General features: G+C 34.9%; 1 protein-coding gene across 3 annotated transcripts; it reads right to left on the bottom strand.

Annotated features, from left to right (window-relative positions):
• Positions 1–249: 249 nt before the first annotated feature.
• Positions 250–9,623, bottom strand: LOC140803013 (ADP-ribosylation factor 1). 3 transcript variants are annotated; one of them, XM_073158687.1, is made up of 9 exons: positions 9,503–9,623; positions 9,140–9,343; positions 9,012–9,050; positions 8,631–8,693; positions 6,312–6,330; positions 4,597–4,708; positions 3,751–3,798; positions 3,531–3,661; positions 250–593 (listed from the first exon to the last, which is right to left on the bottom strand). In XM_073158687.1, the coding sequence occupies exons 2-9, from the start codon at positions 9,240–9,242 to the stop codon at positions 560–562; spliced, it is 549 nt and encodes a 182-aa protein (XP_073014788.1). In that variant the 5' UTR covers positions 9,243–9,343; positions 9,503–9,623; the 3' UTR covers positions 250–559. The 3 variants fall into 3 exon arrangements, with proteins under 3 accessions (XP_073014788.1, XP_073014786.1, XP_073014787.1); XM_073158685.1 differs by having other exon boundaries at positions 9,466–9,619; XM_073158686.1 differs by having other exon boundaries at positions 9,425–9,612.
• Positions 9,624–13,957: the final 4,334 nt, after the last annotated feature.

The following is a 13,957-nucleotide window of genomic DNA, read 5'->3' as shown; positions in this document are numbered from 1 at the left end:
CAATCTCCAGCTGCTTATGCGAGACTTGAGATGTTACTACTCACGTGTATGTGGTCGGGTCATTTGAGAAGAAGGCCCCTCAAAGCTAATATCCCTTGACTTATGCCATACCAGCATATACCTCCAAATCGCTCTTTTTATTACGAAAATGACACAAAGACATCGATCATTGATTATATAAGTGACAATTCCTTACTAGCTGTATCATTGCTAAGATGGTAATACCTAAATTAATGCCGCACCGCTTCATATAAAAATTCATCAAACAAAATTCCTTGTACATATACTGAATTATGCAAACAGAAAGCGAACCATGTGCTCTTGATGAATAAACGAAACATAACTTATCCTCAGAATAACTAGGATAGATGTCATGGAAAAAATATTTGAGCTATAAGTTTGTTATTTCCGGTGAAACTTCAAACTTAACATTCGACGCTATATATTCCACAAAACATAACAGAAGACAGACAACCTAGTAATGGAATCCGTAACAACCGGATATTTTCCAGATCCATCTCAGCCATGCCATAACCAACTACGCTGTTTATAGTCCAAATTATCCACCTCCCGCCTTGAGCGTGTTACTCAACCTGTTCAATTGGTGATAGAAGCAGAAGTAATGCGAGAGAACAAAAATACTTGTAAAGGACAGCAAGACTGATACGGTAACATTGTTTCATTAAAATGAGAATAGAAAACTCTTGATCCTAAAGAAATAGAATTGTCTTTTAGGGAATATAGAGAGTTGGACTTGTCCATCACGAACATCACTCCACAATTCTAAATGAATTTGATGTGGAAATCGCAATATCGCCTATCCTGATGTTCTGGCAGACTCACTCTGAAGACTATACCCTGTTTATCAATGTTACGTGCATGCACCATTTTCTGACCAATAATGAGAGCCTTCATAAGTATTATTGGCAATGACTCAACGTCCTTCCATAGACTGGTCTTTTAACTCTTAACAAAAGTGTGGCCGTTAAGATATAAGCTACTGAACTCTGAGAACTAATTTAATCTGTATGAGACCCTCTAAAGTACGGTCTCTCAATTTCTTACCAGACTTGTAACAGCTGGTGCACGCCATTTGATTGAAGAACCTAATGAATGAACATCTAAGCAAAAATTCAAAAGGATTACTGTAATGTCCGAAAATCAGTCCAAGTAAACCGCATGCGTGGAAATTATTTAAATTGTTTATTTAATTGATTTAAAATGCATAAATGATATATTTTATTATGATTAAATGTTTAATTGCCTAACTTTGCATGATTTCGTGTAATTAAGGATTTTTGTCTAGATATTCGATATTAAGCCGGGGAAAGGAGACCGGGACGACTAAGATGAAAATATTTTTCGATAACTATTTTTTAGCTCGATAATATGATTAAATAGGATTAAAATTTTCTAAAAATGCTGAAGTCCAAAGTTTTCGAGGCGAGTCTTATTTTATTCGAGAAGCCGATTTTAATCAAACGAGGGGCTTTTATGGACCCGAAAGTTATTATTTTGAAAAAGATTTTTGTAAACTTTTATTTTATGATTTAAATGGGCCTTAATGGGCAACATTTCGACATAAATTTTCAAATTTTTAACGTTTATACGCATATATGAGACGTGTTATGAATTCTAACGGGATTGCTGCCAAGACGAGACGTTTATGGATAGTAAAAAGTGTTGTATAAGTGGTAAACAAAGGCTGGACAGTAGCGAAGGACGTTTATGGTGGAGGCTTGAAAGTAAGGGTTTTCCTTGAACGTTTTGGGATGTTTCCATCGGCTAGGTGGGGCAGCACACCAGGGCTTGGGCCAGGCTCGGGAAGGCTGCGTTTAAGGGCCAGGAAGAGTACTAGGCTGGCTGGAGGGATGGCTCGGCGGTTGGAGGCCAGCCGCGAGCCCTAAGGGCTTGTTGAGACATGAGGCCCACGCATGAGGGAAAGAAGAGGAGGACCGCGCGGCTTGGGGCTGACTCGGGGCTGGTCAGGGTGAGTCCAGGGTGGTCCAGGAGGGTGGCTGGTGGTCTGGAAGTGGTCTGGTCCAAGGTGGCTCGAGAGTTTTGGGTGCGATGGCTTGATTTGGGAATAAGGGTTCGAATATGGGTTAGGGAAGAGATGGGGCCCGAACCGGGGTCACGGGGGATGGTTCATGACTCACAGGGGTAGTTTAGGGATAAAAAGTTAATGTTTAAAATTTGGGATGAAAAATATTAAGCTTTGAATTAATTCGGGCTCAAAACGCTTTTCGATTTAGCTAGTAAGTAATTGAATCGAGAGGCACGGCCGCACGGGTGTACGTTTAAGAAAATTAGTAGAAGTCAAAAATAAGTTTATATGATGGTTCAGGATAGGCTCGAGTTAAGAAAAGTAAGAAAAAAATAAAAAACAGGAAGTTCGGGGTGCAGGACTAAAATTATCATTTTACATCCCGTGTAATTCGAAAGGTCTGGCAGTGTCCCGAGGAATCATAATGCATGCTAAATGATATTTTAAAATGTTTATGATGAAAATATGATATTTTTAGGATGTGCCGAGGCTAAACGATTTTCCCAATTTATTTTGAAGAGGATGCAATATTTTATAAATAAAAGGAAAAGAAAAATATTTTGAAGGATGTGAATTGATTGTGGCATAGAGAAGGGATCCGTTTTAAGAAGGAACGGTGAACTTACAAATTTAAAGGGAATATCGTGAGGGAAAAGCCCCAAAAGAAGCTCGTTTACGAGAAAAGGCCCAGAGGGAGCCTAAGATCGGATTTCCATATTTGGCCACGGCCCAGTGACGAGAGTTGCTGACGCCCCGCTCCCAGGTACTTGGTGTATATATAGACTGATCGGTCAACCAGAGGATGAATGATAAAGGATAAAGAATAGTCACTTACAAGGATCAAACTTCACCCAAAATGATGTACGATGATGAAATGATTTGTGATATTGCATGCTTAATTGATTTACGATTTTAATGCTTACGAGTTCTTATATCAGCCTATTATAGTAAATGATGTATTTTAAAGCTACATGTGCATGTATATATATTATTTGTTATGTATGGTTAGAACGTGTTGAGTCATTAGACTCACTAGGTTTAAATGGTCGTAGGTGAGGATGATGTTGAGGGAGGCGCTGACGCTTGAGTGGATCGGGTCCGGCAGTACACTCCTGAGAGACATTAGCATTTCCGAATTAAGTTAAAGTTTTTTTTAAATAAAGTTTGAGGGTTTATTTTATAAAGATTTTATGCTTTGGTTTGAAGTTGGAGGTTGAGTTTTCCTTTCAATTGAGGTGATTTTACAGTTGACGGTTTATGAAATTTTATGCATTTCGAATTTTTAAATATGATTTATTTTGTATTGTGAGTTTCGACTTTTAAGGTATATTTATGGTAAAAAAAATTAGAATATTTTAAGGGAAAAATGAGTAAGGGATGTTTCAATTACAGCATTGTCATGGACCCCACTAAAAGCTATTTCACTTGGCAAAGAAAAAGAAATTGAGAAACATCAGGTACGAAAGCGGTGAATTGAGTTTACCAGTCCAAGCCCTCAAAGAGGCCCTCCCCTTTTATTGCAGATGTTTTAAAAATAGCCCATTGACGATTCTTTATTTTGTGCAACTCTAAGGCCTCAGTTATAGAAGCATCATCAAGTGCCCCAGGTAGATCCTGTAAATGGTAGATTTTTTGTGATGCATCAAGCACAAAGTAGATTGAAACTCTAAAAAACACCAATGTTGCTGCTCAATTAAGCAAACCTGTTTGTTTGCAAACACGAGGACAACAGCACCTTTCAGCTCTTCCTCCTGACAGGAAGCAGTAAATTACATGTTAATAGTAGAATGGGGAGTCACAGATCAAGAATATATTCAAGCTTATTTAACATGATATTTAGAACATATTTGAGTACATAAGAAGGGCTTGGCAACTTCATGCAAGAATCATATGAGATAAAATATAAACAGCAATGTTGCTCTTTTAGACTCCTGTGATCAAGACAGGATGGCCTTGTATTTAAATTGTGAGTTAAATATGGGAACTGGGGAAAGATTTTTCAAAATTATCTTAATTCTCTTCAGTAATCCACTCCAGCTCAAGTTGATTCCTGGCCTGGGGGAAGTAGAAATCCACTCCAGCTCTCCCAACGCTAAAGATGACCGAAGTTACACAAATTCTTTTTACCCACTTATTCATTTCCAATATTGATGAGGAAAACTGTAAAACCAACACTTTACATCTCACAGTCTTAACTACAACTTGTAAATGGGTTGTAATTTAACAGCCAAATCACGCATTCTACCTCTCAAACCAACTCATGCAAACTCAAAGTAACTCTTGTAGAGAGCTAGGAGATGTCTGTTTCAACTTTTGTATGCTCTACCTTTCCTCATCGTAATTTACCAATTACCACTGCCTAGTACCTACCAATCATATCTGAAAATGAACTAAAAACAAGGCAAGTGTGCTTCAATTAATCTATAATCTAAACTGCCCGAGAAAGACTGCCCAAGATGTTATATCTAAAGCACAAAATATACACCGGATACAAAAATCGAACATTTCCAATACGGGGCAATAATAAAGATGAACAAAAGCAAGAGCACCTCCAGTGTCGCGTGAAATTCCTCTTTTGCAACCACAAGTCTATCAGTATCACTCGAATCAACAACATATATAATGGCTTGAGTATTGGGAAAGTAGCACCTCCAGTAAGGCCTGGGAAACAAAATAAATGAATGCCCCATTCAACAGGTTTCAGCTATGAAAACCAAGCACAATATGATTATCATATGCATCATGAGTTCAAGCGGCTGATAATCTTGGGAGATGCGAAGAACTCCTTGAACACAAATCACCAAACAATTGGACTACAATAGGGACTTGCACTTAAAAGAGGAATAAGTTTTTCAAAGACCAGTTCGCTTTAACACAGAGAAAGAATAAGTTCAAAGCAAAATCTAGCGGGATGACAATAATTCTGTTTTTATTTTATCCTGTGCTTGATGGAAGAAGTACCTAAAATCTAACGATAGAAACTCATGCCAGAAGATCATTGAGATGCAATCAATTCTCGTTGTAAAATGGAAGCTACAATTATCCCATGAGTTCAACACAGTAATCAGTGGAACGAACGCTCACACCATTTTATCTCTTTCACGGTGTGGAAAGATCCCAACGATGTTGAAACACAGATGAAACATTGTACAGAAACAACTCAATTCATGGAAATCAGAGCGTAAAGTGACATACAGTCATTGCCATATATTGAAAAAATAAAATAACTAATAAAGAAATATAAGGGAGAAGTTGGCTCAAATTATCAATATTGAAAAGCACAACCCCTGTTTGACCAATAATATTTGAAAGTTGTAATTTCAGTTAAGTTTATTTTCAAAATTTCAATCAAATAAACTACTTTCCCTTTCAAATCACCTATCAATACGTAATCAGTATTTACTTACAAGATAACACTTTTCTCCCTACTTTTTTCAACCATTATGCTATTTCATATCTTCAATACACGATCACTAGATATCATTTAATAATTTATCATATCACCATTCTATAGATATTTGAACACAATCTCATAAATAACAAAAATATTCTGGGCTTTCTTAAAGATAGTGAACCAACTCCATAGCCCAATTGTGAGAAGTCAACTGTTGTTTGATTTATATCGGTAAGCTCATTATGCATGATATATGACTGAATATACAAAGTTCAACAAATTGTTTAAGCTAATGATAAAGGAAATTGAGTACATTCAGAATGAATTCCCACAGATATTGCCATTGAGAGGATGTAGGGGTACTCGTCTTGGAGCTAGAGCATGAAGCTGTTTATGAACAGCAAAAAATCTACTATTGGAAGATTACATTTAAGCCCCAATGAAGACCATTGTCCATGTTTCTTATATAAACTCAGCATAAAACCCAAATAAGGCTTCACCGACCACCGTAGAAGTTCAAGACCAGTATAAATTCCATTGGACAAACTTATCTTCTTCAAGGTGTATCATTACAATAAGAAACGCAATGCTCTTCTCATAAATCTTTAGAGAAGACGGCAAATCCCGTTTAATTAATTGTGATATTCTTTATTTATTTCCTCCAAATGAAGACATCATGCCTAATGCATGCCTTCACTATCTCAGTCACTAAAGCAGATTTTCCATCCAAAACTGTTAGAAAATAAAATAAAGATAAAATCAACAAGGAAACAGCAATATGGAAATTAATAGCTTGGGAATTGTACAAGAAACTTCCACAAAGCCTACATCAGGCAAATAAGCTCTACACTTCACGGCGGTCAGAATTACCTAATACTAGTCTGTCCACCTGCAAACAGAAAAGGGAACACATCTTTGTTAAAGCCAGACATTAGAATGAGTTCATTTAAACAAGTTGTAAAGAGATAGTGAAACTACAAGCGACAAGTAAAATATCAATTTCTTGATACAAAAAAAATCAAGTGAATATGTAGCTGATGACTATTCGGTTTTCCCAACTACAGTATGGGTTCCAACGAAAGCTCTGTGATACGGCCAAATAAACAATGGAATCACAAAAATTGAAACTTAATATGTTAACAGTTAGCAATCAGGAAACATTCATATATTTGTACCAAACTGCAAAACCAAAGGAAAAAATTTGAATTATCACACCATGCAAGAAAATTGAACTAGCACTTCATTAAATTCCACAAAAAGAAAACACAATGACAATAATGTAAAAGCTCATCAAATAATGATATCCATAAAGCAAAAAGTAATAAAATGATTGTACATAGAAAATAAAGAATGATCAAGTCTGATAGAATATGACAAAGGAGTTATAAGGATCATCTACATGCTCCTGAAAAATTAGTGGATTGGGTGCTATATATTTAAACATATCTTCATCCCAACTAGCAACTACAGTTAATCTATAATCCTGATCCACACTCATAAGCCAAAGGGGTAAATTAAATTTAATCAAAACGAGACATCCACAAACTTGCAGAAATAACAACCCTACAATTATCTTTAATCCTTTTCCACCAAAGCATCCCAATACCAACACAACCGTTTTGTTGCCACCAAAATTTTAAGCAAGCAATTGGTTAAGAGAGAAGTGAAACTAAGAAGCAAGTTTTTATCAGTTGAAATGACAAAGTCATACCCTCGAACCAAATAACCAAGCATCTTGCACTTATCCGTTAGAAGGCCCATGAATCATAATTTGATTTGCAATTCATGATAATACCTTTCAGTATTCTTTTGTCATCTTAATTTATTCCATCCCATGGCTGCATGCAAACTATCATTTTCTAGCACCATTAAACTGAATGAGTTGCTCCATTCCCTGTTAGAATCCTACAGTATCTCTGTCTCCAAAAAGCCTAAAATTTCTCAAAAACTTCCTTCAGCCTCCCCAAGCTACATCTATAGCAACAAGACTAATCACGAGAGAAGTCTTGAGTTTTAATGGGATAGATAAAATGTTCATAAGATAGGTATAGAGTCAACCGATTCTATTAAACCCAAAAAAACTTTGAAAAATAGTCAACCTTTGTTATACAACAAACAAAATTAAATAAATTTTAGTATTAGCTTGAATCTACAGTATAAGAAGTTTATCGTATCATATGCATGCTGTCATTGTATATACTGATTCATTTATCACGTAGAAGATAAATTGGTGATATTATCTTCATGACATATCAGCTTACAATCAAATTGCATAAAGTTAAAATTTACAATATAGGACTATTAATGACTTTTTTATTTTAATTACAATCTAATCACCATTGCGTGAAGATGACCCTACCTAGTATTGTGATCTAACAACATTGCTATTAATAAATCATGTAATTAAGAAATAATCGAAAGGTCCTCCAGAGCCATCATAAATAAACTACAACGAGAAAACTCTGTAATTCGCAGACATCTCTTTGATTTTCACAAACTATAGCAACTTTTGATAGATGCACATTCAAATGTGCGTGAAACTACGGAAATGAAAACATTATTCTCATATAATTCAACGACACAAATATAGTTTATACGAAAAGCAAAGATTTGAATGTAAAAAAAGAAATGTTGAGTAACTCGTAAATTATCGAAAAAAACTATGAAATAGCAAAATAAGATAGGAAGGATTGATAGGGGAAGGAGGGTTATTTCATATAGTTCAACAAATTAAATGAAGATTCAAGAATATAAATTGGGTAGTAAGCTTCATCAAGAGAACAAATGTCTATAGTATAGATATTCTGACAATCTGTAATCTTCTGAAAAGGTCTTATGCTGACAATTTGTAATCTTCTGAAAATAAAAAGAATGCCTATGAAGCAAGGATTTGTCATGATTCCAGATACCAAGATTCAATCTCCTTATGAGCTCATTCTACATTCACCACACCACTAATTTCACTTATAGCATTAACTCGGAAGCCCTTAAATCTTCTTGGTTTTTAGCTTAAACAAACGATGAACTGTTGGTCTGTTATTTCGTCATACACGCCACAACTCACAAAACACCATTTCAGAACAAATGAGGATCTCTAATTGACCAAATTCTACAAATTCAATTCAAATAAGTTGAAATCCATACGACAGAAAAGGTAGATTATCATCAATTGAGTGTAAATAAACTTACCTAAATCCCAGACTTGAAACTTGATGTTGTTATATTGCACGGTTTCCACATTGAACCCAATTGCTGCAATGACAGAATGACTTGTCAGTTATCAGCTTTAGAAACACATTTTTTCCCACCTTGAGCTCTTACATCTCTCAATCGACTTCAAAATTGACACAGATTAAAAAACTAGATTAGCTTCTAGACAGCCCACAATAGTCGCAAGTCAGTTGGAGATCATAAGGTGATAATCCAAAATATACTATCTAAATTCTTTCTTCCATAAAGGCAATTGCACTGCTAAAACATCAAGCTCACAATACAACTAACATGCTATGTCATTATCCTAATTACACAAGAAAGAATTTAAAAAAAAAAATTGAAACAATGAATCCGTACTTGGAATAGTGGAGACTACTTCACCCATCTGAAGCCGATCTGAAAAATTAAAGAATACGAAAAAATAAAATAAAATCATCGCACGAGAAGAGATCAATGAAACGAGGTCGGATAAAGTAAATGCATACAAAGAATCGTTGTTTTTCCAGCATTATCGAGCCCCAGAACTAGGATCCGAGCCTCCTTGTTTCCGAAAAGCGAAGAAAACAGCCGCGTGAAAGCTATTCCCATTCCCCCGCTTTTTACGTTAAAAATACCAATCTTAACACCTACACTTGACGCCAAATCACAAGATCGGATCAAAGAAACACCGCAGCACCCTCTAATTCTTCCTGAAGGAAAAATGAATCTTCAGATATCCTTAATGCCAAAATTAGGAGAAACTGAGCTAGTAAGCAGTTGAAATCGCGCACAAGAAGAAAAGGTATTGGGATAAAAAAAAAATTAGGGTTACTTCGAGAAAATGGAAGTTATGGCGGTGAATTCCGTACAAATGGAGGGATTGCTGGTGAGATTCGGCGTGTGATCAACGTCGGAGGCGTTGTTCTCCATTTCATATAATATGATTTATAAGCTGTCATGGGAAGTGAAAGGGTCAATAAAAAATTATCGAGACTCATTTGAAATTTAATTAAAATGAAGGGGTGAAACAGAGTTGTCTTAATAATGGATTAATTAAGACAGACTGATAAAATTAGGTAATATCTCATTTATATTTTTATAATTTGGTTCCTTTCTCCATTTTAAAATCTCGATAATTTGGTTTCTTCGTCCACTTTAAGATGTTGACGTCTGTTCTCTAAAATGAAATCAATGAGATATTGAAGCAAAGATCATTTGAAAAACGTAAATATAGTTTTACAAACGTAGGTGATATTTATAATCAATTTTTTATAATGACCTCTTTGTTTACAATGGAAATGAAAATGTTCCTGTAATTTACAAGTGTTGGGTTGATTCAAGGGTTTGGGTCGAGTTTTTGGGGCTGGTTTTGATCGAGCTGCATCATGTTGGACCGGGTATTGCTTCGGTTTTAGAATATATTTTGGGTCGAGTGTCATGTTTTTGGGTCGTGAGTCGTCATGTTGGGTCGTGTTTCGTCAGATTGGTCGAGTGATATCATGTTTGGTTGTGTTTCTTCATGTTGGGCCGTGTTTAGTTATGTTTTGTCATGTTAGGCCGAGTGACGTCATGTTTGGTTGAGTTTCATCATTGTGGGTCGTGTTGCATCATGTTGGGTCTTATCTCATCATGTACGGTAGGGATGGCAATGGGTAGGGTATGTGTCGGATTTCATGCATCTATCTTCATACTCATTTATTAAATTCATCCCAATACCTATCTCCATACCCATTGGGTATTGAATTTCATCATCATCCTCATACACATCGGATTATCGGATACGCATACCCTACCCAAATACCCTATTATCATATACAATTGAATTTTTTCAAATTTAAATTGTTTCAATGAAGTTATGAATATTTAAATATTTAAATGAACAATAAGAAAAATTATTAATGATAAAAATTTGCAAAATAAACTTTATAGAAAAAATAACAAAATATTAAAAATAGTATATTAGTTGAATAAAAGTACGCAATTCAACAAAAATAAAGTATTTTTCAATTTTTAAAGTCAAACATGAAATAAACTTACAAATGGAGAATATGAGAAATTGAATGAAAAATAAAAGAGCGATAAAACCTTGAAACGTAAAAGTGAAAGTGAAAGTGAAAGTGAAAGGGAAGAGAAAAGAAAAAGTATCGATTTACTTGTATTTGAGAAGATGAATATTTAATATAAATAAATATAATTATTATATATATATATATATATATATACATATATATATATTAATTTAAACGGGTATTCGGGTCTGGTTTGGGTCGGATTATATCAAACCCGTCTCCATACCCGAACCCGAAAATCCACATACCCGATTACCCAATTATTTAGTCGGATCTAAAAATCCCTCCATACCCTCTTCTATTCAGGTTCGTTGGAAATTGTCATCCCTAATGTTCGGTCGAGTGTCATCATTTTACGTTGCATCTCATAATGTTTGGTCAAGTTCCTTCATGTTGGATAGGTTTTTTATTGAAATAAGTATTTTGAATTAATAATTTTTCTATTACACTAGATTGATTGTAGCATGTAATATATATTTTATAATTTTTTAGGACATGTCAATAGTCTTTGTCTTTGAATATGATGGTGAATGAGAAAGTAATGAAAATAATATATTTAAATGAGATCAATGATCTATTAGTAAGTGAACAACTATTCTTTTGGATTCCGAAATTTGTTCGATGGAATATTTACGATGTGAGATATAAAAAGTATGAATCTAAGTGGCACATAACAATTGAGATTGAGTTATCTACGTGAAGTATTGTAATATCCGTCCTATGTATACCAAGATTAATAATAACGATTTGAAAGTGCACTTATATTTTGGTTTTGCAAGAGACGGACATGTGCTTTATGACGAAGTTGAACACACTTTGTATTGTGGACGTTGATATAAATGTGAATGATGGTCATGTGAATATTGCGTACAATGATGGTAATGGAAAAGATTTGTATGATGACTATTTTGATCGAACTTTTGTCTCTGATGATCATTGTTGCAATAATGAAGTATTGGAAGATGTGAATGGTGTTTTTTCAAATCAGAATATAGAAATAAATAATGTGCTTAGTTGGGAAAATGATGTGGGGCACATGGCTGAGGTGTATGTGGATGATAATATTTTCATCCAGCAAAATGATTTCGAGCACATTGTTATGCATTCAAATAATACTGAGATTCATATGCAAGCTAGTAAATATACATGTTCATTCACTGATGGTTCTAACATCTATATCGGTCAGATATTTTCAAACAAGGCTGTCGTGAATAAATTTTTTTCTTTTTTTGGTTTTGGTTTTCTCATTACATTCAACTTCATTCGACAAAAGCGATACATATACACACACATATATTTTATAATATAATCACATATTCGGGTGGGGTATATGTAAGATGTTGCTATCCACCTCCATCCCCGAACCAAAAAAATCTTCATACCCATATATTTAGTCGGTTAAAAAAATTGCTCTATACCCTTCTCAATTAGGTCGAGTACCTGATTCGCCAACGAATTCGGAGAAAACTAACATCCTTAATATAGATTTGAAAATTAAATTTTTTAAACCTTAAATTTAATATTTGCATAAATATATACATAATTATTTAAAAATCGGAATTCAGTAAACAAAAAAATTTAATATTATTTTAGTAGTGTTAAAGTTTATTTAATTAGTTTTCTTGTTTTAAAAATTTATATAACTCTGATTGATATTCTTACATATGGTTATATAGTTTTGAAACTTTGATAAATATATTTGTATATATATATATATATATATATATATATATATATATATATATATATATATATATCTTTTTTAGATTTTCAAAATTTAAAATACATTATTCATTATATTATATTAATATTTTATATAATATAATTGTATTCCTCCGACCGGTTGGAAATTTCTCAAAATAGACCAGTTCGATTACCTATCCGATCATAAAGACATTGATTATGGGCATAAGATGAGATGTGGAACTCAAAACCAGATTAAATCGCGACATCCAATCGTAAGATGAAATAATAAATTAAAAGACAATGATAACATAATAATTTTTTTAACTCCATTATTCTACAATTCAAGGGTTTTTATTAAAAATAATTTAAATTTTAAATTTTTTTTCAAAAATACTTTAAAAAAAAATATGTTTCAAAACTACCTCAATCCGCTGATGAGAAGAGCGGACGCTGCCTACGTGTAGAAGCGTCCGTGCTTTGTAAGCGCGGACGCTGCTCCACGTAGGAGCGTCCGCGCTTGTCGTGGAGCGTCCCCTCTTCTCTCATGCCACGTGGCCCTTATTGATTGGTCCAAGCATTATGAGTGTCATTTGATTCTGATATAATCAATGCTTTTTTAGAAACGCCCGAGGTCGACGATTCCGCCTTCCAGACTTTGGTTGCTAACCCTGATTATACTGTGATAATCGACACCCTGTGTCATCCAGGGGCGATCTGGAAACCAGTAGGGGGATCACCGAGTAGTTTTGATGAAAAATATCTGAAGGCCGATAATGCTCTTTGGTATTTGTTTTTGGCAAGGAGAATGATGCCGGTGTCACACAAAAGTGAAGTTCAAAAAGAGCGAGCCGTGGTGCTATATGCTATATCTCAGGGTTACCCAATCAATGTGGGAAAGATTATCAATTCTCAAATTTTGATAAGCGTTAATAATAGACATATCGGTCTTTTCTTTCCATGTCTCATATCAGAGTTGTGTGCGATGGCAGGCGTTGTGTTCCGTGATGATGAAGAGTGGCTGCAACCAATGAAGCCCATTTGTATCCAGGACTGGCAGCGTAAGTATGCTAAACGACGTTTAGATTCAGGACGGATGAGGGCGATACAGGTGGATCGAGCACCGCCGTCCCGCGTCGCCAACAACCCCACAGACGGTCTCTAAACGAGAAAGTAGATGAAACTCTTGCCTTCATGGCACACCAGGAACGAGTTAACTTGAACCACAATGAACATATATCATATTTGGAGTCCATGATGCATACAATGATGGCCCATAGAGGTGTTGACCCAGGGACCATTCCTCCACCTCCGCCGTTCATTTCTCCGTTCAATTTTCAGTATGACTATCAGCCACAGGGGAATGCATCGGGAGTGCCACCACCAGATAATGACGAGGATGAATGAGGTATGTGATCTTAACGCATATCAACAGGTTCAAAAGAAGAACAACAAAGTCGAGGATATGGAAGTCAATTATGTTTTTTCATCTTATTTTTCGATTGTGTATCTTCTTCATTTCAGGTGTGTAAGATGTAAAAGAAATTGGAACGTGTTTGTTTATATTTTTTA

Source organism: Primulina eburnea, chromosome 10 (assembly GCF_022965805.1).
Source record: "Primulina eburnea isolate SZY01 chromosome 10, ASM2296580v1, whole genome shotgun sequence".
NCBI classification, from domain to species: domain Eukaryota; kingdom Viridiplantae; phylum Streptophyta; class Magnoliopsida; order Lamiales; family Gesneriaceae; genus Primulina; species Primulina eburnea.
Note: the sequence above shows the minus strand (reverse complement) of the source record. Positions and strands in the feature narration are given on the sequence as shown.

Coding starts and splice junctions, on each gene's coding strand:
- LOC140803013 (XM_073158687.1), bottom strand. CDS start 9,242: ATGGGAATAGCTTTCACGCGGCTGTTTTCTTCGCTTTTCGGAAACAAG. Junction 8,694..9,011: donor AGTAGTCTCCACTATTCCAA/GTACGGATTCAT, acceptor CTGTCATTGCAG/CAATTGGGTTCAATGTGGAA. Junction 594..3,530: donor CTCTTTGAGGGCTTGGACTG/GTAAACTCAATT, acceptor CCAATTGAACAG/GTTGAGTAACACGCTCAAGG.